The sequence below is a fragment of the Hyalella azteca genome, unplaced genomic scaffold, assembly GCF_000764305.2.
Source record: "Hyalella azteca isolate HAZT.00-mixed unplaced genomic scaffold, Hazt_2.0.2 contig11938, whole genome shotgun sequence".
NCBI classification, from domain to species: Eukaryota; Metazoa; Arthropoda; class Malacostraca; order Amphipoda; family Hyalellidae; genus Hyalella; species Hyalella azteca.
The window spans coordinates 75,290-102,151 of NW_025941912.1; the positions used below are offsets into that span (position 1 = coordinate 75,290).

The 26,862-nt window shown below is 42.3% G+C and overlaps 1 protein-coding gene across 1 annotated transcript in view; it reads left to right on the forward strand.

Annotated features, from left to right (window-relative positions):
- LOC108678676 (phosphatidate phosphatase LPIN1) overlaps positions 1-20,010 on the forward strand; it is a 39,297-nt gene extending 19,287 nt beyond the window's left edge. Inside the window, exons 4-20 of the mRNA XM_018167135.2 lie at positions 1,341-2,211; positions 2,459-2,676; positions 3,205-3,312; positions 4,376-4,482; positions 5,333-5,556; positions 5,987-6,145; positions 6,593-6,790; positions 7,147-7,294; positions 7,830-8,067; positions 8,685-8,843; positions 9,210-9,392; positions 10,074-10,198; positions 10,575-10,771; positions 11,068-11,179; positions 11,511-11,625; positions 12,123-12,226; positions 18,981-20,010. Of these exons, the coding sequence (XP_018022624.1) occupies positions 1,341-2,211; positions 2,459-2,676; positions 3,205-3,312; positions 4,376-4,482; positions 5,333-5,556; positions 5,987-6,145; positions 6,593-6,790; positions 7,147-7,294; positions 7,830-8,067; positions 8,685-8,843; positions 9,210-9,392; positions 10,074-10,198; positions 10,575-10,771; positions 11,068-11,179; positions 11,511-11,625; positions 12,123-12,226; positions 18,981-19,152 (3,438 nt within the window). The 3' untranslated portion in view covers positions 19,153-20,010. The remainder of the gene's footprint in view (positions 1-1,340; positions 2,212-2,458; positions 2,677-3,204; positions 3,313-4,375; positions 4,483-5,332; positions 5,557-5,986; positions 6,146-6,592; positions 6,791-7,146; positions 7,295-7,829; positions 8,068-8,684; positions 8,844-9,209; positions 9,393-10,073; positions 10,199-10,574; positions 10,772-11,067; positions 11,180-11,510; positions 11,626-12,122; positions 12,227-18,980) is intronic.
- The last annotated feature ends 6,852 nt before the right edge of the window (positions 20,011-26,862 follow it).

Below are 26,862 nucleotides of genomic sequence, written 5' to 3' on the forward strand. Positions count from 1 at the left end.
TGATGACATGGATGGTATATCTCAATTTGACACATTTATTGCAACGGCGTAATTAGCGTTGCAGGCATAAAAGTGTTTTTGACGCTCACGTACAACTTTGGACGAGCTGGGGCCATACTTTCAAAACTGGCAAAGTGAACGTAAGTACTTACGCTCTATTTTCTTGTCTATGATTGGTGGATTTGGCTTGAAATTAAGGCCGTCAATGATTGGCTGATGAACTTACGATCTCTTAACTTTTTTTGAAAGTATGGGCTCTGGTTAAACCGTTTTCACGTCCCGCGCTTAGTCATGCGCTCACAAGCAACTGGGGTGAGTCAGAGGTGCGCGGCCGGGGTTGCCGTGTATATGTTGGGCGCAGTTCTTTGTTGCGGCGAACTGCTGCATGTGACCGCTGTGACACCCGGCATGCTGTACAGCACTGCTGGGGTATGACGTATAGTAGGTACTGCTAATGCGTGCTGTACAGCACTGCTGGGGTATGACGTATAGTAGGTACTGNAGCACTGCTAAGCCGTGCTGTACAGCACTGCTGAGACGTGCTGTAAAGCACTACTGAGACATGCTGTGCAGCACTGCTGATGCGGGCTAGAAAGTACTGCTAATGCGTTTAGTACAGCACTGCTAAGCCGTGCTGTACAGCACTGCTGAGGGCTAGGCAGTGGCAGGCAACACGGCTGGGAGTGCCACGCAGCAGAGTGCCACGCAGCAGAGTGCCACGCAGCAGAGTGCCACGCAATAGAGTGCCACGCAGGGCCGCCGGCCCCGGCAATCAGCTGAGCCGGGATCAATAGACCGGCTGTGACGTCACCGCCTGACGGTGCGCCATCGTCTGTCTGTGCGCCAGCCATCGTTTCGTTGCCTCAACTTGACTTTCTTTATCATCATAATGCTTCTTGTTTCATGTTTAACAGTGAACTGCCGTTGATTGTTAAAAAGTGAGCTTTGGTTGATTTTTGGGTATGAAGTTGATCAGAATTACTCAATTGTGCTTCTATAAACTAATGTAATGATCCGACGTAGGTATTGTCGAATTATTAGTTACGCTTTTGCTCCAACGTATCAAGTACAATCGTGAACAATAACCTTTATATACTTTTAATGCAAGCGAGTTTTCCTTTTGGTTTTCGTTTTTTTTTTTTCAATCGTACATTTATTTTGCTCTCGTTCACCTCGGCAATCCACACCCTTTCCATGCTGCCTCGTGAAATGAATAGAACAATAGTTTAAATTTAACTTTAGGTTTAATTCATACTGTTTTGATTTATTTAATAACTTTTAAAATATTGCTGTTTTAATTAATCAACTGGAATATTATTGATAAATTCCGTGTTGCGCAGGTGGACATTGAGATCAACGGCGAGCCTGTGGACATCCACATGAAGTTGGGCGAGACTGGTGAGGCTTTCTTTGCCCAAGAACTGGACGAAGATGAGGGGGCAGCTGTCGACGAAGAGACGTGTCTCGACAACTACCCTAAGTCAGACGAAGAGGCTCGGTCACAGGACTCAGGATTCGAGGCTGAGGACGCGTTGCAGGACGCGCCCCGAACTCGCATCCTCAGGATCAGGACCGACCAGCTGGATCCTGAGCCTGGTCTCCTGCAGGACGCTGCTGGGGTCGAGGTGCCCACAACAAATGGAACCACCCCTGATATTGCCTGTGAATCCGTATTGGATGCTTCTAGTCTACCGGAAAAATTAAACTCGAATGCTAAAGACGAGAAACTTGATTCTTCTTTAGATATTAAGAATCAAGTAGGTTCAACTAATGTTAAGAGCCACCTAAATCTAACGGATCATGAGAGCCAGGTTAGTTCATCAGTAGTCGATGTGTCGCCTATAAATTCATCCGGTAGCGATCATAAAGTGAATTTAAGCGAAGACTCCAAAGGAAAAGCCGTCTCGTCAGATCATAAGGGCCAGTCATCAGAGCTGGGTGTTGTGTCCCGAGTACCTCGCCAGGACAGTTCTAAGTTTGTGATGCGACACACGTGCACTCAGACTGACATCGAGCAGTTCCAGCTCGTGCCTGAGCTTCCCAAGAAGTCCAAGCCTTCCTCTGACGCGGTGGTCGGCGACGACTCGCCTGGATCCACTGCCGAGAACGCGCGCATCAAGGTGGCCAAGAAAAGTTCTACCGATACCAGTACAAAGGGCGTCTCCAAGTCTGAGGTTGACTCCAAGGAGGATCCTGACGACAATTCTAAAGGTTAGACACAGGCTCTGTTCGGGATGAGTGTACCCCATTCAAAGACTTCTGGGAGTTCATTAAGGCATGAATGATCGCGTAACGTTTGAATGCTAATCTCGATGTTTAGTAATAAATCCAGTTAATCCACGAAACTAAATTATCTTCTGATGTACAAATATCTTGTTTACGCTCAATGAATGTAATGTTCACTTACTTTTTCCCCGATTGTTTGTGCGAAGAACTGAAACAGTTGTGTATGTGGCAGGGTCGCGCAACCGTCGCAAGCGTCGCCGCCGCCAGAATTACAAACAACAGCAGCAGCAACAACTGCAGCAGGTGACCGGCAAGAAGAAGGGCACGTCGGGCAGCCAGAGCAGTGACGCCTCCACCACGTCAGAGGTGGCCGACCTCGCCTCCGTCGGAGGAGCCCGTGATGGCATCAAGGACGGCTGCGTCTTCGCCATGGATGACGTCGATGTCAAGGTATGTCGTGGCTGGGGCAGACGTTGCTTGGTGGGTCGTCTGTCGTGGCTTGGTCGGTCATCTGTCGTGGTTTGGTCGGTCATCTGTCGTGGTTTGGTCGGTCGTCTGTCGCGGCTTGGTAAAACGTCTGTCGTGGCTTGGTAAAACGTCTGTCGTGGCTTGGTCGGACGTCTATCGCGGCTTGGTCGAACGTCTTGGTATCCTTGGTATTTGTTTGGGACGTAGCAGTCCCAGGCCACGATGGATCGCCGCCTCTGATTATCGCTTATCTGCTCTCATTTGGGTCAGCTGATGCACGATGCTGTCGCGGCTTCGTCAGTCGTTCGACGCGGATTGTACGACCGTTTTGCGCGCCGCTGTTGTTAATAATTTATCGATGTGCACTTGGTGCTCAAACTCTAAAGTTCTCTACTTTGTGATGGTACTCGCAGAATGCCTCGCTCCTCTTACATGTCGTAACCCTCTTAACTGTGTCAGGACTTTCGTAAGTCTTTCATGATGTTCGTAAGTCTGTCGTAATCCTCTTAGGACGGCGTGGCACACTCGACTAGTCTACCTCTTCTAAGGGAAGCCTCAACAGTCGCCCCACTCCCCACCTCTCTCTCTGCCGGACTCGTCGACACGCTCAGGCATTGGGTGAGCTACCGTGCCCGCTCTGAACCTGCCGTGTCCACCCACTCCGTACCCACCTTGCCCACGCACTTAGCATCTAGCAGGCCCACCCACTCCGTACCTGCCCATTTCCCACCTATCGGGCCCACTCCGCACCCGCCCATGCTAACACACTTCGCCCCACCGCGGCAAACCACCCCGCACCTTCGTGATCACCCAATTCGCACCCACCGTGCCCACCTAGTAGCACAACCTTGCACGCTTAGCGAACCCCGTGCTGTCTTTTTTTAATTAAATGACGTCTTAAATTTGCGCTGCACTAGAATCTTTCCCAAGCAGAATTTTCTGCTTGGGAAAATTTTCCGTTTGTTTTCTTCCTCCTCCGTTCGTTGTCACCATCTTCAGATAGCATGATGCTGCCATGGTTGTATTCTCTGTTTCTTTTTGTTTTTGGAGAGCGTTCGCCGTTTTCTAGATGTTCAGGAGAAAATGTTTTCTTGGAATTTTTTTTCTTTGTTTCCTTCGTTCCGTCTTCACGCAGTTTCCCGTTAGTTTTATGTGATCCATATTGCTTTCCCGTGCTCTTGTTCTTGCCCGTGTGCTCATGTCTGCCATGTGCTCATGTCTGCTGTGTGTTCATGTCCACCGTGTTCTCATGTCCACCGTATGCTCATGTCCACCGTATGCTCATGTCCACCGTATGCTCATGTCCACCGTATGCTCATGTCCACCGTATGCTCATGTCCACCGTGTGCTCATGTCCACCGTGTTCTCATGTCCACCGTGTTCTCATGTCCACTGTATGCTCATGTCCACGGTATGCTCATGTCCACCGTATGCTCATGTCCACCGTGTGCTCATGTCCACCTTGTGCTCATGTCCACCGTGTGCTCATGTCCACCGTGTGCTCATGATACCGTCTCATGTCTACCATATGGCTCATGTCCACCATGTGCTCATGTCCACCATATGCTCATGTCCACCGTATGCTCATGTCCACCGTATCATGTCCACCGTATCATGTCCACCATGTGCTCATGTCCACCGTATCATGTCCACCGTATGCTCATGTCCACCGTGTTCTCAGGCTGACGTAGACGGTGACACGGCGGCGTCGCTGCGGCAGATCTCGTGCGCGGAGCTGGGCCCTTCCTTCCACCCCTTCAGTGACACCGACATCAGCCCCCCTCCCAGGTACCGCAGTCTCTGTACACGAGTGTTGTCTCTGTCTGTGAGTGTTGTCTCTGTACAAGAGTGTTGTCTCTGTCTGTGACTTGTCTCTCTGTGACTTGTCTCTGTACACGAGTGTTGTCTCTGTCTGTGGCTTGTCTCTGTCTACGAGTGTTGTCTCTGTCTGTGAGTGTTGTCTCTGTACATGAGTGTTGTCTCTGTACATGAGTGTTGTCTCTGTCTGTGAGTGTTGTCTCTGTCTATGGACATGAGTGTTGTCTCTGTACATGAGTGTTGTCTCTGTCTGTGAGTGTTGTCTCTGTCTATGGGTGTTGTCTCTGTCTGTGAGTGTTGTCTCTGTCTGTGAGTGTTGTTTCTGTCTGTGAGTGTTAGTCTCTGTCTGTGAGTGTTGTTTCTGTCTGTGAGTGTTAGTCTCTGTCTGTGAGTGTTAGTTTCTGTCTGCGAGTGTTAGTCTCTGTCTGTGAGTGTTGTCTCTGTTTACGAGTGTTGTCTCTGTCTGTGGGTGTTGTCTCTGTCTGTGAGTATTGTTTCTTTATTCATATTATACGGAAGGTTCTGCTCTAATTTTTGCTTCATGTGAGGTATGGTAATCCCTTCCTTTATATCTGTGGTCTCGCACGCATTGCGTCTTCGGTAAGAACCAATTGAAATCGCCAGAGATGCAAATCTGATGTGTTAAATCCGCTATATTTTTACACAGCAACACATCAATGCTTATTTAAAATGCTGATAATAATCAGGCTTCAATTCCTGCCGTATTATGATTCAATTTAATAGATACTTGACAATATTTCTTGCAACCATAATATGTTTATTAATAAATAATATGTATTCAAACGATACGCTTGAGCAGCCCGAACTCGTCGCGGCCTGGCACGCCCATCAAGTCAGACACCGAGTACGAGGTTGAGCGCAACCGTCAGGAGGTGAGCGACCAGAGCATCAAGGCTGATGCTGAGGGCAACTGGAACTGGACGTGGGGACAACTACCCACTCCTCCCGTCAAGCCTAAGGGCGTCACCACCACATCCTCCACTAGCTCCTCTTCAGCCGCCTCTCCTTCAACCGCAGTAGCAGGTCCGTCACTTCACGTCACGACATCTAACGTAAAACCACACAATTTATCGCTTCGGTGGTATTGGTATAACTACGCGGTACTACCAGGAATTTGTTGTGAGGTCAAAAAAATTAATAGCTTACTTGCTTTTTTTCAATTTAATATCATGATGAATTTCTATCTAACCGGAAGTTTTATTGAAGAATAGCTGTTGAACAGAACTGAAGGGTTGCTAAAGAGAAGTAAAGGGGTTTTTAAGAGATTTGAAGGGCTATTGAAGAGAAGTGAAGGGTTATCGAAGAGTACTAGAGCTGTGGTGACGTGACCAGATTTTAGTCCGAATTGACTTTTTGTGTGACAAATTATATTTTTCTGCATTCTTTAACTATTATTAAAAATCAATTTTGATTTTGGTGTCTTTATCAGAAATTGTGGTGCAATTTTTTGCAGAAGGCGATCCCAGCGCGGAGGAGAGCCCAGCAACTGCGGGATCTGGCTTGTCTGCACTTCAGCCGTATGTGTCAGGTGCTCCTGCAGACTCTGCTGAGAAGACTGCCACTCCTGTGGTGCAGACTGCTGCTGCTGCTGCAGAACAAGAAGCTAGCATAGGTAGAAGTTATTGTATTAAACTCTATGCGTTTATCACCAAATACGTGATAAACCAACGATTGTTCGCTGGATTGTTTGCAACCATTTTTAAAATATAGTCAACAGTTTCGCCTAAGCTAAAATGCCCTTCTTCTCGTCCTGCAATATTAGTAGATCACTTGACACGTTACTTGGACCCAGTGGGCGATTCAAGGGGTCCGTGAACTTTTCAACTTAGGAGACGATATAGAAGTATCTTGGGATGTAATTCTAATCTGAGATAGCATGTGTTGTGTAGGCCATTATTGCCTGTTACGACTTGAGATCGCTGTAGAATGCGCCTCTTTCCTGGTTATAGGAACTTTATTATGCAGAAAGGTAATTTAGGCGGAACGGTTCCTAGGAACCTAAGTTTGTATGTTTAAAAGTCCATCTTGGTATGTGTTAACATTGACTTGCTGCCCACAGTCCAGCGGTCGATGTTCGGCGGGATGCTGTCGTTCATGAGAGCAACGAAGAAGGCTCGTCACAATCCCCAGTCCGAGGGGATTTATCTCGAGGACCTGAACCCCGACGACCTCGACCCTGAGGTGGCTGCGCTCTACTTCCCCAAGTTCTCTGCCGCCTCGGGGGGCTCCTCTGCTTCCGCTAGCGTCCCCATACCTGGTTGGTCTCCACCCAACTTGCTTGTTTTAATTTAATAATGAACCAAGCAAAACCAGCATTTGGGTGTGCATTTCACTGTAATTTTGATTATTGGTGTATTGTTTTTTTATTTAGTTTTTCTCACGTTTTTGACACTATTTGAAGATTTTTTAATTATAACAGATTTGTTTCATGTTTTTTAGGTATATTTCTATTTATGTGAGATGGTAAATAAAGACCTTTTAACGTGAGTAACGTCGCAACTTTTGAATCCACGTTGAAAGGCAAAGGTCAAGTCGAGCATGGTAGGTAGTAATCCTTCACTCGAACGCATGACATTTTTCTTCGTCAGTTTACTAATGCAATTCTGCCGTCAGGTCGCAGCAAGCCTGAGGATGACGTGGAGTCAGGGAAGGGTCCCTCTTTGCCGCACTCCCCTCAGAGCTGCGGGGACACCCGCCTGGTGGGGCTGGACTCTGATGCTGAGCACGACTCCTCACCCCGACACCCTGTCTTTGACTACAAGTCAGTGCAGGAACCTAGGGGAACATATTTCCACGGAGAAACGTAGAATTAGTTGTTGGAAAAGAGGCTTCCAGTGTAAATTTTTTGGGGAACTTTATTTAATAACCTTATTCCAACGTTGAAAAATGGTCGATATCGCTACATTGAATGTTGAGCTATTTACTAGCAAGGGGCTTATGTTATCACACCAACGAATGATATACTAACACACAGACAATCTATCGCCTGCTGAATTCCTTGATCATTTCAGCGTGCGCAAATACGCTGTATATTTACATTACAGTATTTGAATATGTGGTTAGTTAATGTGTTTTTAATTCATGTAGTCCACTAATATTTTCAGTAACTCGTATTTAAATGTGTTCGAGTGTGGTAAGCATCATAACTTTCATACATGGCGCAATGACGCTGGTGAGAGTGACTGGGGTAAGAATCGTAGTTGTGCGCACAGCTCAACAGTGCTGTACATGTGCGCATGGCTGTACAGTACTGTACATGTGCGCATAGTTCAACAGTGCTGTACATGTGTGTGCAGAAGCTACCACGACGTGGCGCTGTCGCTGTGCGGTCGCCTGCAGGAGCTACGGGACAAGGAGGTGCCCGAGTCGCTATTCCTACAGAACCTCGTCACCTACGACGACTTCTGCGCCAACACTGCCGAGGTGCTCTCCAGTCCCGACCTCGTCGTGAGGCTGGGCGGCGCTTACTACAACTGGGCAACCGCAGCACCACAGCTGCTCGCTCTCATGCTCTTCCAGCGTCCCTTGCCTGACGTTAGTAACGCTGGTCTACCTAACTAATACTAAGGCTGAGCGTCCCTTGCCTGACGTTAGTAACGCTGGTCTACCTAACTAATACTAAGGCTGAGCGTCCCTTGCCCTGTCTCTTATACACATCTAGATGTGTATAAGAGACAGNGGTCTACCTAACTAATACTAAGGCTGAGCGTCCCTTGCCTGACGTTAGCAACGCTGGTTTACCTAATTATTATTTACTAATACTAAGGCTGAGCGTCCCTTGCCTGACGTTAGTAATGCTGGTCTACTTAGTTATTATTATCTACTAGTACATAGGTTGCTCGTTTTTAGGCTAGCCATTGATGGACCTTGTAAGACAATGCACTGTTAAAGTTTTTTCTGTTTGTTCAATATGGTAGTTTTATCTGAAAAGGAGGCTTACTTGTAGCTCCTGTCATTCTACTGTTGAAACTATTTCAAGAATTGTTATGTACCCTATTTTTTGGAAAGAAAAGAAAAAAACTCGCTTGTGAGCATCTGTTTTTCTAAGTAATTGCTTTCTTGCAGGTGCTGAGAGCACTTAGAAAAGTTTTGCTTCCATCAGTTACGCAATTATTTTCTTTGTTAAGTTGAATTGCTATGGTTGTTACCAGGTTGTGAAGGAGGAGCTGGTACGGGACCACATGCCTAAGAAGGAGCCCCGTAAGCGGAGCCCGTCGGTGAGCGGCGGCTACTCGTGGTTCACGTGGCGCCGCCAGACCGCCGACACCGTCGAGACCGTCCCGCCTCCCGACCTGCCCGACCAGCTGCAGGTCCGTCCTAGCTCACCAGCTGGTGGCTTAAATATTGGAAGTTATTTTAAAGGTTACTTTCAGTGCAGTCGAACGCGTTAACCCTCGTCCGATGTAGACTTTGCCCGTCGTTGAGGTTGTTTGTATCTAAAAGCCTGACAACGAGAGTTACGGTCTATAGATTGAAATAGTGAACCTTTCTTCAAGTAGTCAACAGGTTAACCTTTTATGCATGGATTTATTGACCTTCATCAATTCTGTTCCTGCTAGGCTTGGCATCTAGTGATACGGGCTGTAATCAAAATAGTTGTAGTATCAATGATTTATAGTATTACGAACAGAAATTAAAGACAACTCAGATGTTAATTTCATGATTTGTTTGTTCAGGCGTCAGATGACACTGTGGAGGTGACGGCCGCGGAGACCCAGACGTCCTCCCCCAGCACCCCCGAGATGGGATCGTACCAGCCTCCGGACTCCCCCACCCTGGGGACCGACAAGGGTGACGACCTCCCCAACAAGTCCCAGAGCAAATACAAGAAGAGCCTCCGTCTCACCTCCCAACAGATCGTACGTTCCTTCCTGGGCCTATACTTTCAAACAAAGTTAAGAGATCGTAAGTTTATCAGCCAATCATTGACGGCCTTTCAAGCAAAATCCACCAATCATAGACAAGAAAAGAGAGCGTAAGTACTTACGTTCACTTAGCGAGTTTTGAATGTATGACCCTTGTTAATGATATCAGCGAGGCTCTCAATGTTCACGCGACATTTAAATACTAAAATTGCACCCATAGTTTTATTTTAGTCACATATGAACACATTGAGTATCTAGTTAGTCGTTTCAATTATTTTCTCCTACTTATATCAGATTACATTTTTAACTTGAGAGTTATTCAAATTTGAGAAAATGCTCTCTAAGACAAAAGTTGTATATGGTGAAACTTTAAGATGATAGCTGTGTAGAGTATCGGTTGTATTTCATGGTGTTCTCGCTACTGTACTAATGTTCACTACTGCACTAATGTGTACTAGTGTACCACTGTACTAATGTGTACTACTGTACCTACTAATGTGATGGGCTACAGTACACTAATGTGTACTACCGTACTAATGTGATGGGCTGCAGTACACTAATGTGTACTACCGTACTAATGTGATGGGCTGCAGTACACTAATGTGTACTACCGTACTAATGTGATGGGCTGCAGTACACTAATGTGTACTACCGTACTAATGTGATGGGCTGCAGTACACTAATGTGTACTACCGTACTAATGTGATGGGCTGCAGTACACTAANCAGGTACCAGGGCACCACGATATGCAGGTACCAGGGCACCACGATATGCAGGTACCAGGGCACCACGATATGCAGGTACCACTTCTAGGAGTCGTTGGTTCCTCCAGAAAAAATGTTCGACCACATAAGCTTGCTAATGTATGCGTGTTTATTCCTGTTTGTGGATGTTTGTTTCTTGGTATTAGTGTGTGGATGTTTTGCGTTGGTGTTTGTGTATGAATGTTATTGTATTTACTTTAATGTTGGTAAATTTATGAATGTTATTGTATTTATTATATGTAAATAATTCGCGCGTTGATGTTTGTGTATGAATGTTATAGTATTTATTTTTATGTTAGTAAGTTCACGCGTTGATGTTTGTGTATGAATGTTATTGTATTTATTTTAATGTTAGTAAGTTCACGCGTTGGTGTTTGTGTATGAATGTTATTGTATTTATTTCAATGTACAGGTGCCGTATCTACCTGTGGAACTACGACGAGAAGATCATCGTCTCAGACATCGATGGCACCATCACGAAGAGCGACGTGCTGGGCCACCTCATGCCCATCATCGGCAGGGACTGGTCCCAGGGCGGCGTGGCCCAGCTCTTCTCCAAGATTAAAGATAACGGATATCACTTCCTCTACCTCTCTGCACGCGCCATAGGTCAGCCTGCGCTGCTGTCGTTAGAAATACTTCTCTTTTAATACCCTAGCACGTTGCATTATTATTATTATTACTTAGGAATGAGAGCTCAGCTATAGACAGATATTCATCATTGCTGATGCTTCATCATCCTTGCCCCATGTTTTTTTTAAATTATGGCGATGATGCATCATCATCCGGGCTTCATCCCAGCCCCATGTTTTTTTCAAATTCTGGCGATGAAGATATGGCTGATTTATTGCAGGATTTTCATTAATTATCAACGATCTGAAGCTCTTGTATTGATGCATGCACAGGCCAAGCGCGCATCACCCGCGACTACCTGCGGTCCATCGTACAGGAGGACGTGAGCCTTCCTGACGGCCCCCTGCTGCTCAACCCCACCAGCCTGCTGCAGGCCTTCCACAGGTGAGCCTTCCTGACGGCCCTCTGCTGCTCAACCCCACCAGCCTGCTGCAGGCCTTCCACAGGTGAGCCTTCCTGACGGCCTCCTGCTACAAGAGAACGGTACTCATGGTAGGAGATAAGTTACATGGTTGCTGTTGATATTCGATGATATAAGGCTGCTATGCCGACGAGTATATTATGTATTTGCGAGTAGTAAACTATATATTTGAATGCTATTGCTTGTTCTGAGGAAAGTTGAGTTCAGGTTTAGTTTCTGTCTCTGATATACACATCTACACTCTGACCATATCACGCTGCTAGTCACGACTAATGACTACATCACCTGGTGCAGGGAGGTGATCGAGCGCAAGCCTGAGGAGTTCAAGATCTCGTGTCTGCGCGACATCCAAGCTCTCTTCCCCAGCACCAGTAACCCCTTCTATGCCGGCTACGGTAACAGGATAAACGTGAGTTGCCCCGTCTTCCTCGTATGATGTCGATCGCATTTACCAATGATGAAAAAATGTTCCTTACTTCCCATTTTTAGCGCATTTTCTCATTTATGGAAAAAATGCACTATTGTGCTCGCCATGTCCGTCCGTCCGTGACCTCAAGTTTTCGTCGACGAGAAAATGCGCTCTGTCACTCACTGCAGTGAGTACTGAGTTATATTTTTTCTAGTTATTTCACACTTACTTACGAGCCGAATTGAGAAGTCAGGCATAATAATCATCGGCTAGATGTCTAAAAATGCTTCCTATCATCTGGTGCAGTTGGCATGAGTAGCAGTTGATAAAATGGAGACAATTATTTGGTAGCTTCTTGCATCTTCCTTAAATATGAAATTCAGAACCAGCCGGAAATCGTGCTAATTTAGTCAGTTCTGGCAGTGTTTATTGCATTAAACTTCCATTGTGCGCCTGTATGTGAAGTTTATCTCCTATGACGGTTCCCCGAACCACAGGACGTTTGGGCCTACCGCGCCGTGGGCATCCCGATCTCGCGGGTGTTCACAATCAACCACAAGGGGGAACTGAAGCACGAGCTCACCCAGACTTTCCAGTCCACGTGAGTTGCCCGCTTGTCCACACATTCCTTGCCAACAGGTTTATTTAGTGTTATTGACGTCATTTTCCTACAAGTCTAAGTCACCATACCACTGCCCACCCAAACCTTCCAGTCTACGTGAGTTACCCGCTTGTCCACACATTCCTTGCCAACAGGTTTATTTAGTGTTATTGACGTCATTTTCCTACAAATCTAAGTCACCATACCACTGCCCATAATGCACATCCAGGGCAAGCAAGTTTCGTGCGTGCTAAAAAGGTCCTGGTTTGTTTAACAAAACATAGCCCGTATTAACAGCAAACCGGTCGACAGCGTTACTTAAATGAGCGAAGTGTCACTCTACAGGTACCAGTTTATTTTATCTGCATGCTTTACTGAGGACGGTGTTACAGGTATTTACTGGGGATAATACTGGTACATCTTGTGTATTGTCTCTTTATTGAGCATGTTCTGTTAATTACAAGTCGTGTTCTGAAGACTACGGGTATAAATCAAGCTTAGCTAGCTTGCTTATTGTGGACGGCAGTGGCATATACTCGTCTCGTACTTGTGGAGCTCTTTCTTCCTATCCGTGCATGATTTTATTTCATCACAAGATTATTCTGCACATCACATGTATTGTATGTCACTGATGGAAGCCGTAATGAAGGACGCTACGTTTAGATATTTTGGCGCTGCAGCACAAGCCGCTGCTGTGTTGTGCTGGGCCTATACTTTCAAAAAAAGTTAAGAGATCGTAAGTTCATCAGCCAATCATTGACGGCCTTTCAAGCAAAATTCACCAATCATAGGCAATAAAATAGAGCGCAAGTACTTGCGTTCACTTGGCTAGTTTTGAAAGTATGGCCCCTGGTCTGTGTTCCGATTTAACTTGGTGGAGGGTATTTGAAGGACCAAGTCCTATTATTTGTGTAGGTAACGATGTTGACGCACAAGTTTTGCAGTCGGCAAAACAAGTGACGCAGCAATTAGACATGTTTATAACGTTATTATCAAAACATTATTTTTGACTAGACCTCTACCACAAGTGAAAATTTAAATACAAATCCAAAACTAGGGGACAACCTCTTATTTATGATTTTAAAACAACCTCTTATTTATGATTTTAATTAATTATATAATTCATCGAATAGATTTTGATGCGTTGAAAGAGAAATTTTAGTAAATATAAAATTTGTTTAAACAGTATTTTTCTGTTACGGCTTGCTTCAGTTACATGCTCAGAGGCACGCTCTTCCTACTCTGACTTTGTCTGCATGCTTATGTACGTGGCGAGCGATGTGTCCAAACACTTTGTTGTGTAAATTTATCTTTACATTTCATTTTCTGTATGCACTTATTATTCTGTTTACTGTCTGTAGGTACCTTTCATCTTACGGCCTTGAGGCTGCCAAATTATCTCAATTTTCCAGAACCAAAGATTGAGATCAAGAATCTCTTTAGACAAGTAATCATTGTTGGGCAAAGTTTGACACGTCGAAGAAGAAATACGAGACCTGGTAACTGATGAAGCTTGTCTCAATCATTCTGACATCAGAAGCTGTTAATTTTATTTATTATTATTTTTTTTTTTTGAAGATGCTAGCGTTATGTCTCAGGAGATCGTTTCCGGGTTCACTGATCCTAAAGTAATGAAAAATTCCTTACTTACTATAACGCTATTTTCGGAGATAAAAATGATATATTTCAATTTTCCCGGTAATTTTGAAGGTCTAGGGATGAGTATAGTCTACTACTGGTTCAGAGTTGCTTCTGAAATTCTTTCTGCTCTCTTAAGATAGTTCCGTTTTAAATCTCAATATCGGCTGTGTAAAGCCACCTAACTTGAATGGGGCGGGCTGTTCTGACGCGTGTTTTTGTGGGCCGTGGGCGAAATTTCAAAATCGCCTATGAAGAGCCCCCTAACTTGAAAGGGGCGGGCTGTTCTGATGCGTGTTTCTGTGTGCCGTACGAGACCGTGGGCACCACGGGCTCGTCCGACCCGTACAGTGTCTCGATTGTGAAGTCTATTGACAAGGCTTACTCGGCTTCTTTACTTGAGGAAATAAGACAGAGGGTCGACCTGCACTATTTCTACCAGCACAGCAACGAGTTGTATCCTAAGTACAAGAAAAACAGTCTTCACTATTTCTTAGCTATATTCAAATATCCTTCTAGAAATTTGTCTTCGATTTTCTTGCCTCTCTTTCATATATCTTCTGTACACTACAAATTTTTACACGACAGACTTCCTCTTTAAGCCAATAATATCCTACGAGAAAAAGGGTGCTCAACTGTTTAAATCTGAAAATATGCAATATTATACATTCATGTTCCTTGTCGAACCCCATGTTTTAGAGGCTTGCTTTCCAACGCATGAATATGACAACAATACAATAGTTGAGGACAACAATACAAGACCTTCCTTTTACAATAGTTGCAGCCACTTGAAGGAATAGAAAATGTGTGTATCGACTTGCAAGCTCTGAGACAGATTTCAAGACGAATTAGTGCGCTGCTAACTTTTTCGACTATTAGGATTTCCCAGGATTATCTTGGGAAACTATTAGGATTTTGCTATTAGGATTTGGATTTTGCAGGATTATCTTGATTTCCCTCCGTATTTTTTGTAGGTTCATCTCTATCCTTTTCTCTGTTGAGTTCAGCGTTTCTTCTGCATTAATTCGGCCATGTTTTAAAGAACAGCAAATTTTCTTATAATTGCATTTCCAATGTTTTACTCTCTCATTGGTTTATTTTGTGAACGTAGTTGAATTATGTTCTATTCATCATGATTATCTTATTTTTATTTTATTTTATTATGATTATCTTAATTGTTCACTTTTATGTAGAATCATAGATCATGATTTTTCTAGTGACTCTTTACTTGTAAAACTATGGTTGATTCTGAATTTGTATCGCATGGTCAACTTATCACGTATTAAGAATTAGTTTCCGAATTCATTTTTTCCGAGAAAGGACAAATTTTTCTGATAGTTGGTGACTTAATTTTTTAATGTTCTAAAGATTTTCTCTGTTGTATACCATTAGATTTTTTATCTTTCATACTTTTTTCGTTCCTCGCACTATTTTCCAAACGAAAGGTTTCGTCCTTAAGTTATTCTCTCTTCTGATATGAGGATTTTTCTACCCTAACCACAGTTACGAGCAACTCAGTTCTCTGGTCGACGATATTTTCCCTGAGACGCACGCTCGCTTTCGGGCCCACTTCTGTCACTCCGCCGTCTCTTCACAATCTTCCATCCTGGATGAAGAAGCGGCTGTAGTCTCCACTTTCACTTGGTCTCATTCTTCAGCCAATCCTGCAACTACCACCAGCGTGTTTATAACCACCTCGGCTTCTTGTCCCAAGTTTGGCGGGGTTAACGACTACGCCGGGGGGCCACTGCAACTTTGTGGCATTTCAGACGATGATGTGCTAGGTTTTCCAGCGACACATGATTCTATGTCTGCACCAACATGGAGCGAACCGGCTGCACTTGTTGATCGTAACGAGTCATTCTCAGACCGTCTGATGAGAGAACAAAGAGATCGAGGTGTTGCCGTGAACTCCTCTAGCCCTGTGCTCTCGAGCAGCGCTCCAACGTCAACTTTCTCGTCCATCGACTGCGCCCGGACTTCTGTGTCTCAAGCGCAAAACGTGTCTGCTACGCCGGGCTTACTGTCTCGCTCTTACAATCTTCTAACGTCGTCATATTCAAGTTTATGGCCCATACTCTCTCGGTCATGGTCCAATAACAGCAACTCTGACAATAATGACAAATCCATCCATGGATTCGGTAACCACGAGATCTCTGCTTCATCTAAGGAGCGAAAGCCACGCGAAAACTCTTGCCCGCCTCCTGATCATTCTCTCACATACACGTCGCTTGACACTTTTAGGCGATCATCTTGCTCTCATGTTCACGAGTCATCAGGATTCTCCATTTCAGCAGACTCTCCTCGAAATTCATCTCCATTTTTCTACCTTGACGAGCTCTCTGATATGCCTCAGACTAATACCTCTAACCTAACCCTTTGTACAAACCGCATTAACTCTAGTTCACTGCCTTATTCTCCTAGCCGTTCTCGCGCCTACTCGCATGGGTCTGAATCTTCTGGTCAATGCACGTTTTCCAATTCCCACAGTGAGCCGAGTTTCTATAAAAATTCTGCAACATGCGTAAATTCGTCTCAGGACCATCGGCGCATTGCAATTAAAAATAGCATGCCCCAAACACCCATCGAATGCCCTGGTCGTTGTCGGTTTGACTCTATGTGTTCACGGTCGACTTGTTCCTGTTCTGCGGACGATGCTTCTTGCACTTCCAATTGCAGTAGATCTAATTCTTCCGATATTAAACGTGAGGGTGCGCTGGCTGTACCGGTGAGGGATTCGCACGAATACTCCTGGAGTTTTGAACACAACGAACGTCTTTACGCGAACAACAACAATGAAGAAAGCCGTGAAGAACTCTGTTATAAATCCAGTGAGCGCTCACTGTCTTCCGAGATAAATGCTATCAGTGACGAAAATGCTTGCTATGGTGAAGAGGAAATTTTTGAAACAGATTACAGCGATGATGACGACGCGTCTGATCTGTCATGCGACACGGACGACGTTGATATTGCGCTTGAATAGCGAACACCGAACTACGCTTAACGTCACGACGTAACTATAACGATCGTTAACGACGTAACTATAACAGGCCATGGGCCTATTTCTTCAACGCCGACACTTCTATTCTATTCTATCGACTCACGATCAAACTCACGGGTAGAGTGTAGACGCTCACAGGCGTAGTATATACAACGTTGCTCAGGCTTCTAGTCTCATGGATACAGTCATTCTAATTGGTGTTTTGTCGGCCTATGATCAAACGTTCCCGCGATGCACGCTGACAGGCCAGATGCTGCTTGGCATTTGCCTATAGACCCACGATGCGCATTCTTAGATGAACTTCTTGGCATCTCGCTCGTGCCTGCCATTGATTTTAGTTTATTGTAGACTATTTACTTTTTGTTTCCTTCAGTCTCTGAATTTGTCGTAAAAAGTTATCTCTGATGCAGACGGTAATGAAAAGCGGTACCTGCGAACTGCATTGAATATATTGGTAATGATCTTTATCGTTGCTAAACATCGTTATTGTTGTTGAAATTCTATGCTATTTGTTGTTGATTGTTCGTCCTCTCTATGATTCGTCTCGATACGGGTTGCGGCATTTTTTCCTTGTTTTTTTTTTTTTTTTGCAATACATATTCTTTGTGCAATATTTCAGTTCAAATTCGCCTCAAATTCGTTTTTGATTTGCTGCTAATTTCTAGATCTTTAATCTTTTATAATAATACTATAAGTGTTGCTATAGTTGTAAGTTCCCTGTCTATTTTAGCTGTAATGATGTTTGACATATCAATAAATAACACCTAGTGTAGTGCAAACTCTCGTAGCCTAAGTGGTTGTGTCCATAATAAAACGCTTGAATTTGTTATAATTTTCGTTGACATGCTAATAATTTCTTTAAGTAAGAATTACTTAGTAAGAACCCTTATAGCTAAGCTCCACTTCTATCTCTATTGTTAGACGAATTGGTAGTCGAATTTAATACGAAATAAGTTGAAAATATTTTAGAAATGACTTAATTCTTCCCCTATGAAACTAAACGCTTCGTGTGTGTTTTTGTGTGCTTGTTTAATTTTACTTCTAGAATTCATATTGATTTTCTAAGCTTTTTAGTTGCTTCGGTCGTTGCTCTCTCTGATTATGACGGCGTCACTCTCTGAAACTGACAAGATCTCTCGTCACCCTTTTAATTAAAAGTTGCTTGTAATCAATCTTCAAATCACTCCTTACTTGCTGGTACATTAGGTTTGTTTGAAGTATCGGGCTTCTTCAGTTCCTAACTCTTTACTCTCATTATTTCACAATTAATTTACTCTCATTTGCTATACCGCATGATTCATCACATTCCAAAACCTTTCATTATTTTTATTCTGCTTTTTCCTTTCAATGCTCGTTCTACGTGAAGTAGTAATTCACTGCATTTCTTAGCACCATCATTTCGCACCATCATACCTCAGTCCAGTTGCTGTAGTTACCTCAGTAGTGTATTGCGCTAGTATTTAGCACGACACACGGCTAGCTGTGTTAGTTAGGTGTGGCCTGAGGCGCACGAGGAAGCTTCTTTGCTGCCCAAGACTCGCACGCGCAAGGTGAGAATACGTGCCTGGATACGTGCAAATTTGTGTTTTATTCTACACTGATAATTTATTTGTGCTTTATTCTACACTGATAATTTATTTGTGCTTTATTCTACACTGATAATTTATTTGTGCTTTATTCAACACTGATAATTTATTTGTGCTTTATTCTACACGTAAAATTGTTGTACCTTTCTACCTACTGCTTCTTCATTCACGCATGAGTCTACTGAATTCTTCTGACTCATAGCACATTTGTATTTATAAATGTTTATTTTTATGTAATTTGTTCAGAATGTGAAGCAATTATTGTAAGCATGAAATCGTATACTTGTTTACTTATGGTTTTACGTGTCCTCGTGTACTTTTTTCATATCTTATGCGTTTTCTCATTTAATTGTCCTTAGTTCATTCTGTACATGACGATATACGGTACTACCATGTGCTTCATGATGTGCTATCATGTACCACGTGATACACATGTACATTTAAACTCTCCTAATCTCCTTTCGCAACCATTTTATCACACTGTAGCCAAATCTATGAAGATCTTGTTAATTAGTCTCTTGGTGTGCAGGTACAGCAACCTGAGCGACATAGTGCACCACATGTTCCCCGTGTACTGCCACGAGACGTTGCACCACGGCGAGTACTCCTCCGTGAGGTACTGGAGGCAACCTCTACCTGACTGTGACGATGAGATCAACCAGCTACTGCACGGCCAGTCCTCTGCCTCCACGCCTGCTTAACTTCATCTAGATTAACGTGATCAATGCGAGGCTTGGCAAGGCCAATTCAATGTCTCGATTTATAAATGACCTAGATTAACGTGTTCAATGCGAGGCTTGGCGAGGCCTGGATTCAATGGCCAGGCCAATTCAATGTCTCGATATATGAATGACCTAGATTATGCTGATTAACGTGATCAATGCGAGGCCTGGCAAGGCTGCTAAGACTCGCAATTACATATTGAGTAAGGATAGGAATAAGGAGGTCGGGAAGTTGGAAAGTGATTATGACCATTTGGTAATTGGTGATGTTTAGGGTCTTTAACTTTCTGGATTTTGTTTGTTTGATTTCTCATTTAACGTAATGACAGGTCTTGAAGCAAGATAATGAAACCTATTCATTTAGAGGGTTGGGAACTGTTCGATGAGCCCAGGCTCTACTGGGTACGGCACCCAATGAAGAAAGGTCAGCCCGTCTTAGAGAACGAGCTTAAAAATGTCTCTAGGAATGAGACATTGACGATCTCTTCATTTTATCTTGGATGACTCAGTCTTCCCTGCTAGTCAGCTTCACTCGGGAGACCGTCGTTATCGCAACGGTGGACTAGTCGATATTTTTCGAATAATCGTGCGTGATCTTGTCGATTTATATCGATTCTTACTTGTATAAGCAGGCGCTGAATTTCGCCTGTTTGTTTTCTAGGAGAAAAGAATTATTTGAGAGTAGCTTGAAAAAAACCTTAGTGATAATTTACAGTTGGATGGGAGAAATTCCAGTTGCGATTACCCGGATTGTGGTGCTTGTTTGAATTCTTACTAACTTCTAAGACGGAGGGAGAAGCTAAGCTGAAATCGATATTTCTTTGAATTTTGAAGTTCCGAAGTTGGTTTATTATCCTAAATTCTGGTTACCAGTCGCTTGCTGATCAAAACCTTCGAGGATGAGTTCACGACCACTAGTCTTGCTTCCGCACAATGATCATACATTAAGTTCTTGTGTCATTATTGTGATGCGTTTATACGCTGCTCAGAAGTAATACGCGATTGGCAACCCATGGTAGTAATTTCATATATGTATCTGAGATACACTTGTAATTTTGCGTTGCCTCATGTTCGAGATATCGAGGTTATAGTTCAATAGTGGCTATTAAGTTCCAGCAAATGTAACCAGACTGCTGATTTATCTCAAGCGCAGAGCATGCGTTTTTTTTCAATCAAAATATGCGTGCTGGGAATGTTGCAAATGCGCCCTGCGAACATTTAAGCCTTGCTTGCCTTTGTATCTTTAGATAGTAACTTGTGACAGCTTTGGGCCTTTATCTCGTGACTCAATTTTTTCTGCTAACTTACAACAAATAATGATATTATCCACGTCGCGTGTATTAGTCATTGCTGGTGATAGCGGATTTTGGTTTACACATTTTGCTGATTGAATTGAAGATTTTTTGGGGCCCTGCCATTGTTCGAGTGAAAGACAGGCTCTGACTGGGTTGTAGAAGTTTCATTCAATAACCAGTTTACATTACTGTATGTTTTTCCCCTGTGAACTTACTACACTTACGTATCTATTTTCTGTTCCTAAAATGCATCCAACTGGAAATAGAATGAAAATTGTTGATACTGATAGTCAATGGATAATAATAACGATGATGCTGGTCCACGCTATTCTACGACGACACAAATAACTAATTCAGCAACGATAAAAAATCTCGTCATTGTAACAGGAACTTTCGATATCTTGTTAGAAAAGTTGTTGAAAAATTGACATATTTTTGATTGTTCGCAAGGTCGATTGCTCGATTTTGTTTACTAATTAAATTTGTTTATTCCGGCACCGTGTCAGTCGAGTTGTGCCGTGTACCGCCAACATGTTGCAGTTGCCAGCACTGTGCGTTATTACCCATTTGTAAACTGCGTGTCCAGATGTTATCGGGTTATTAGTCATCAGTTATCACTATCTTTCCACATAAAGTGAGGGCGTTGTAGTCTCCAATTGTGTGACGGCTGTATTTGTTTGGGTCATTACCATCGTTTGTTTGTGATAGAACCTTTACCGTCATTCATATAGGACCCACGATCCTGAAACTACTCGATAATTACATTTCATGCAATAGAGTGCAAATAAAATAAAACAATAATGCCCACCAGTTGAGCTACTGCTACGTAAAGTTACTACTGTTAGTTAAGGAACGAGGTGAAGTTTACTGCAAACTTATCTTATTAGTGTTCTAGGCAAGCAACATGGCTGCCTTCGAAACTTATTCTCAATACTCAGATTTATTTCACAGCAACTCACTTGAGAATTTGCGATGTTACATGCTAGATTTTCTTTACTATTTAATTCGTAGTTTCTTATCAAGTATTAAATATCACGTTTGACGACATGCACAGGGCAGCCGTATGTTGCTCTCACACCGTTACATCACCGACCGACGATCAGTCATCGTTACAGACACAAGATAATCGTGGCAGAGATACTAATACATGTTAGGGTACGCACACAGTGAAAGCAGGTTTGCCCGCGCGGGCAACCTGCTCCAACCTGCCACAAGAATGAACATAGGATAATAATGTAAGTGTTCACAGTGAAAACCTGTACGAATAGGCTTCTGTATTCTATGGTTTCAGGCGCCAGCCTGAGCAGGTAACCAGCACGCTGGCAACCTGCTTTCACTGTGTGCGCACCCTTAGAATGTAGAGCCTGTTACCTCATTCCGCTTGAGCCGCACTGGTATTGCTGCGTATTTAGAATCGTGTTGGATGATTTTTCCTGTTTTATTTTTCAATGTGTCATGGTTTCTGTCAGCGTAGCAACTTTGCATAATTTTCAAATCAATGATGATGGTTGCAAAAACCCCGCACCAAAATACTCGAGCCATAAGTGTTAAGTTGCGCTTACTTAAATGCTATTACTCGAACTATTCAATTTGATTTGATTTTTTTTCAAAACACAAGTCTTGTCTAAGTTTATTCGGTCTAAGTTAAGTTTATTCGTTATTATCTATATATCAATGTGATTATGTAACTTAATCAGCGATGAGTGAATACAAGGATGTGATGGAGAGCGCCATTCCCGATCCTGAGTTACGGGTTCCAGTTTGAGTTCGAAGGAAGACGTTGCAAGGTTCGGAACAATTTTTGGCTTTGACAAATGTACATTTCTTCCATTTATTTGAAATTAAAGTCCTTCTTTAGTTGAATGTTGCGCAGTCTTTGTTGACGGTGACTAATGCACATGTCTAATTATCGTCTAGAATCTTTCTACTGAAATACGCGCGCAATCTACAAGAAGTGGACACCATCCAGCTTGTAAATTGATCGATTGTGTTGTGGCGCTTAGGGTACGCACACAGTGGAAGCAGGTTGCCAGCGTGCTGGTTACCTGCTCAAGCTGGCGCCTGAAACCATAGAATACAGAAGCCTATTCGTACAGGTTTTCACTGTGAACACTTACATTATTATCCTATGTTCATTCTTGTGGCAGGTTGGAGCAGGTTGCCCGCGCGGGCAAACCTGCTTTCACTGTGTGCGTACCCTTACAGACCATTAATTTTACGAGATAGACCAAATATTGTGATTCTTTGTTGAGGAATAATCTTCATTCCAAATTTGACATGAAATTGACTAATGACTTAAATGGTTTTGAAAACATTGCCTAGTTCGGCCGTTTGTTGAGCGTACTGTAAAGTTACTCGTGGATGGAAGTGATCGTTCTCATGTCGGAAAAGTTTGACCCAAACTGTTGCTATCAAACCATTTTGGTTTAATAGCCATTTTGGATCTTTTTTTAAACTATTTTGGTTTAATAGCAACATATATGTTCCGTATCATGACTTGAATGTCTAGTAAACTTCTACATAAAGTTGAACCGTCTATTTGCTTGTAATTTGTTGTTTTTATTATTGCTTTTTTTTCATTTACTATTCTATTGTAAGATTTTGTAAAATCTGTGATACACTAGTTTAAGTTGCTTAAATATTCTATTATTAGTATTACGTTAATGATAATTTGTGTTGGTTTTTTATCTATAAAATTAGCATTCATTCATCTGTACGGATTACTTTTTTTGGAATCGTTGGTGCGAGGCAATAACTACTTAATGTTTACACTTACTAGCCACGGGGAAGCTTATGGATGAACAATATTGAAGAAATAAACACAACTTCTTAATGTTTATACTTCTTAGGCAAAGAGAAGCTTATGGATGAACAATATTGAAGAAATAAACATAACTTAAGGTAGTGACAACGTAGTAGCTGGACTTGTAGCAAGAAATTGGCGTCCGAAACAATTCACGAGTTGCGTGAAATTTCTGGTATTTCTAGTGCGCAAGTTCTCTTATTTGGTGATGGATTGTGAGATGATCATTCCGAGTGAAATGAAAATATAAGTCTTGAACGCCTGCAAATCGTTAACCAGACTGTTATTCGAAATATTCTGTTTTCTGTAGACCGATGAATTAGAAATGTTAATGAGGCTGTGGGTGAACTGTAGAACTCATTGACCATTTGAAGTAGATCTACGGTCTACATGTTGCATCATTCAAACAACCTTTGCACCTGAAATTAGATTATTTGGTCGTCTTTGAGTAGTTGCGATGTGTCAAGTCTCCAAATTCCTAAACTTTTGTAGGGAGTATCAATCCTCGCCTCGTTTTTGTCTCATGCTTTCCCGCTTTCAATACACTTGCCCTGACCGTTACTGTGTTTTATTAGAATTCACCTCGTGCGTCTTTGTTGCATCGATGTACTCAGGAAAATATTCATACTTTTTATCTTCATTAATTCCCGTTTCGTTTATCAGGAATCAAAAAGTAATACAATTTTTGATGTGGTTGTTTATAATACTGAGATGCCTCTAATTTATTTTCTTGGTGTTGGAAAAATAAACTAAGTAATCATCACGTCGCAGGGTAATGAAAACTCGAAGTGGAATTCAACGTTAGCTTGAAGGTTTATCGCCGTTCTAATATATTCGTCCTTCATCGAATAAGATATACAGGGTTATTCTAAATGATGGACCTAATTTATTAAATTTGTATTTATTCAAGTATAAATTCAAAATGAATAATTTATAAACCAATGAATAGAGAAAGATTCATATCTGTTTTCAGCCTGTTCTAACGCTGAATTGGGCGTTTGAATATTTTTGAATCAGTCACTTCCTGAGTGAGAGCGTTGGGTAGGACGCATAGGAAATAAAGATCTGGCTCTACACTTCTGGACCACCGAGATCACCTGATCTTGTAAGACTATTTTTATTAGGTTATGTCATGGAAGCTTTTACCAGGGAAGGAAGCCTTTACCAGCAACTCTGTTTACGTCCCGCCTCTACTAGCAACTCTATTTACGTCCCGCCTCTACCAGCAACTCTGTTTACGTCCCGCCTCTACCAGCAACTCTGTTTACGTCTCGCCTCTCCCAGCATCTACCAGCAACTCTGTTTACGTCCCGCCTCTACCAGCAACTCTGGTTGATCTGAAGAACCATATCACTGCTACGCTGCACTCAGTTACAGAAGATTTGCTTTCTCGTGCGTACGACGAGTTTGGCTACCGTGTAGATGTTTGCCGTGCAGCACATTTTATCTTTAGCTCAAACATTTTGAGCTAAGGATAAAATGTCATTGAAAAATTCCTATGGTCTTGACTTGTCTTCCCACTCGGTGTCGCTAGAAAGATGCAAAGTAGCATCGGACCTTGCGGGTTATAATGTTGCGTGATTATTAAGCTAATTCATTTATTATTGCATAGGCGACGTGTTAACGTTTTCGCGTGAGTTATTAGTCTTGGATAAGTAACAAATTGCACACAAATTATACTATGATTCAAACCCGAAAATAACTAAAAACTTACTACATTAACAGAAATTGTTTAAAGTTTAAGTTCGGTTACCTATTGTTAAAATATACGTTTTCCAAAGAAATAAATTGCTGCCGATTAATCGTTTGACTCATTGCCGCGAGCCCTCACGTCGTTTTAGATGAGTGTGCCCGGTAAATAAGACGGCTAAGCTACGGTTCTCGAAATTGCTTGGCGTGCGAAGCGTCCAGGGAGCTCCGAAATGGGTTCGAATTTAAGCGATTCTGAAAATTTGATGCTATGGTAATACATGCTAATTTAAAATTGAAGCTTACTTTCAATAACAATAAAAAGTATGACGAACGATAAAGGACTTTTCAAATCCACGTGAAAAATTATTTATGAACTGCCGATTTATTTTCCATTCCTAAAATTTACGTTCGGAGTTGTAATCTATGGTTGGAGGGAATGGAAGATCAAAGAATAACCTAATTCCTTATCAGGTTTACCATCACTGGTAGCAGGAAAGTAATCTTACATTCTTCATATAAATGAAAATGAAACTTCAGTGCCACAATAATTTGTTTAACTTGAGTTATTGCTTCGGTTATTGTGTTGCTGAGATTCGGAATCTTCGTTCGTCATTCATGACAGCCAGCGCAAGGTCAAGATGAGTAGCAACTTCAAATGAAGCAATCAAAATAATCTCGCTCGCTGATATTAATGGTAAGTAAATTATGCATGCAAAGCTTCCTAGTTTAATTTAAAAAATAAAATTGTACATTCTTATCGCACGAGTTTCCACTCATTTTCCATATTATTTGTAATAATCAATAAAGAAGATCGTAAAATGGTGAGTGTCAGACTTTCCGTTATTAGTTTTGTTAATAAGATTAGGGCTCCATCGGTGTGATTAACATAAGGGGAATGTTCAGTTAAGTGAAACAAATTTTATAAATTCCAGGAAAAAATATGATAGAAGCCCCTCACAAAATAATATATACTGTGTGAATTGGGTATAATTTATTCAAAATAAACGAAAAGCGATAAATAATTTTGGAATTAAACATCAGTAGGTACGATAAATGTCGACAATAGAAATATATATTTCATGTGAGAGGCGAAATGTTTTCAGTGGGACTATTTTCTGTGCATCACCGACTCGTGTCTACATTAGTTATACCTGAAATGACACTATGTCATCAGTATCCATGTACCTATGTCGGTGCATTNAGCTCGAAATTAAGCTAAAAAAGCTTGTCGCACTGAGATGTGTATAAGAGACAGATTATCAACAGTAAACTGGTTAGAAGTTAGACAATTCAAAACGGGAACCAAAAATGTAGCTATGTTAAAGCTCGGGGTATTATACGCAGCAAAAATTGGTCGAAATTGAAACTTCGAAGCGAAATCAGCCTTTGAATCTTAGGAAGGCCGTACAATATGCCAGGGCACGAACCCGAAGCGTGAAGTTTAGACAAAGTTTCGGAGGCAAGGGCGGAGGTATCTTTAAGTTTACGAATGAAGTTATTAATTTGATCTTCAATTTTCAAAATATAATCTGATTTTAATTATATACTATTATAATTTATAAACTATAGATTATTATCTGGAAATAGTAAATCGCTAGGATTTAATATTCTTGGCGTACCCTTAGGACTAAATTTTTCCAATCTAGTCCTGTTTATTTCGATGTAATGTTAGGTCTTGTTTAGGTTTTATATCCGTCTTTGAATTTTGACTAATAAATGATTTTATTAATTTTTAGTTTAGTCGAACTGATGATGGAGCTGGACTCCGAAACGTTTTCAATATCGATATGGTGAATTTTCTTGGCGTTTTCTTTGCTTTTAAATTCATTGTCTGATAAAAAACGAATTTACTTAGAATTTAACAAGGTACGTAGAGAGAACAAAGTTCCTATGGAGTGT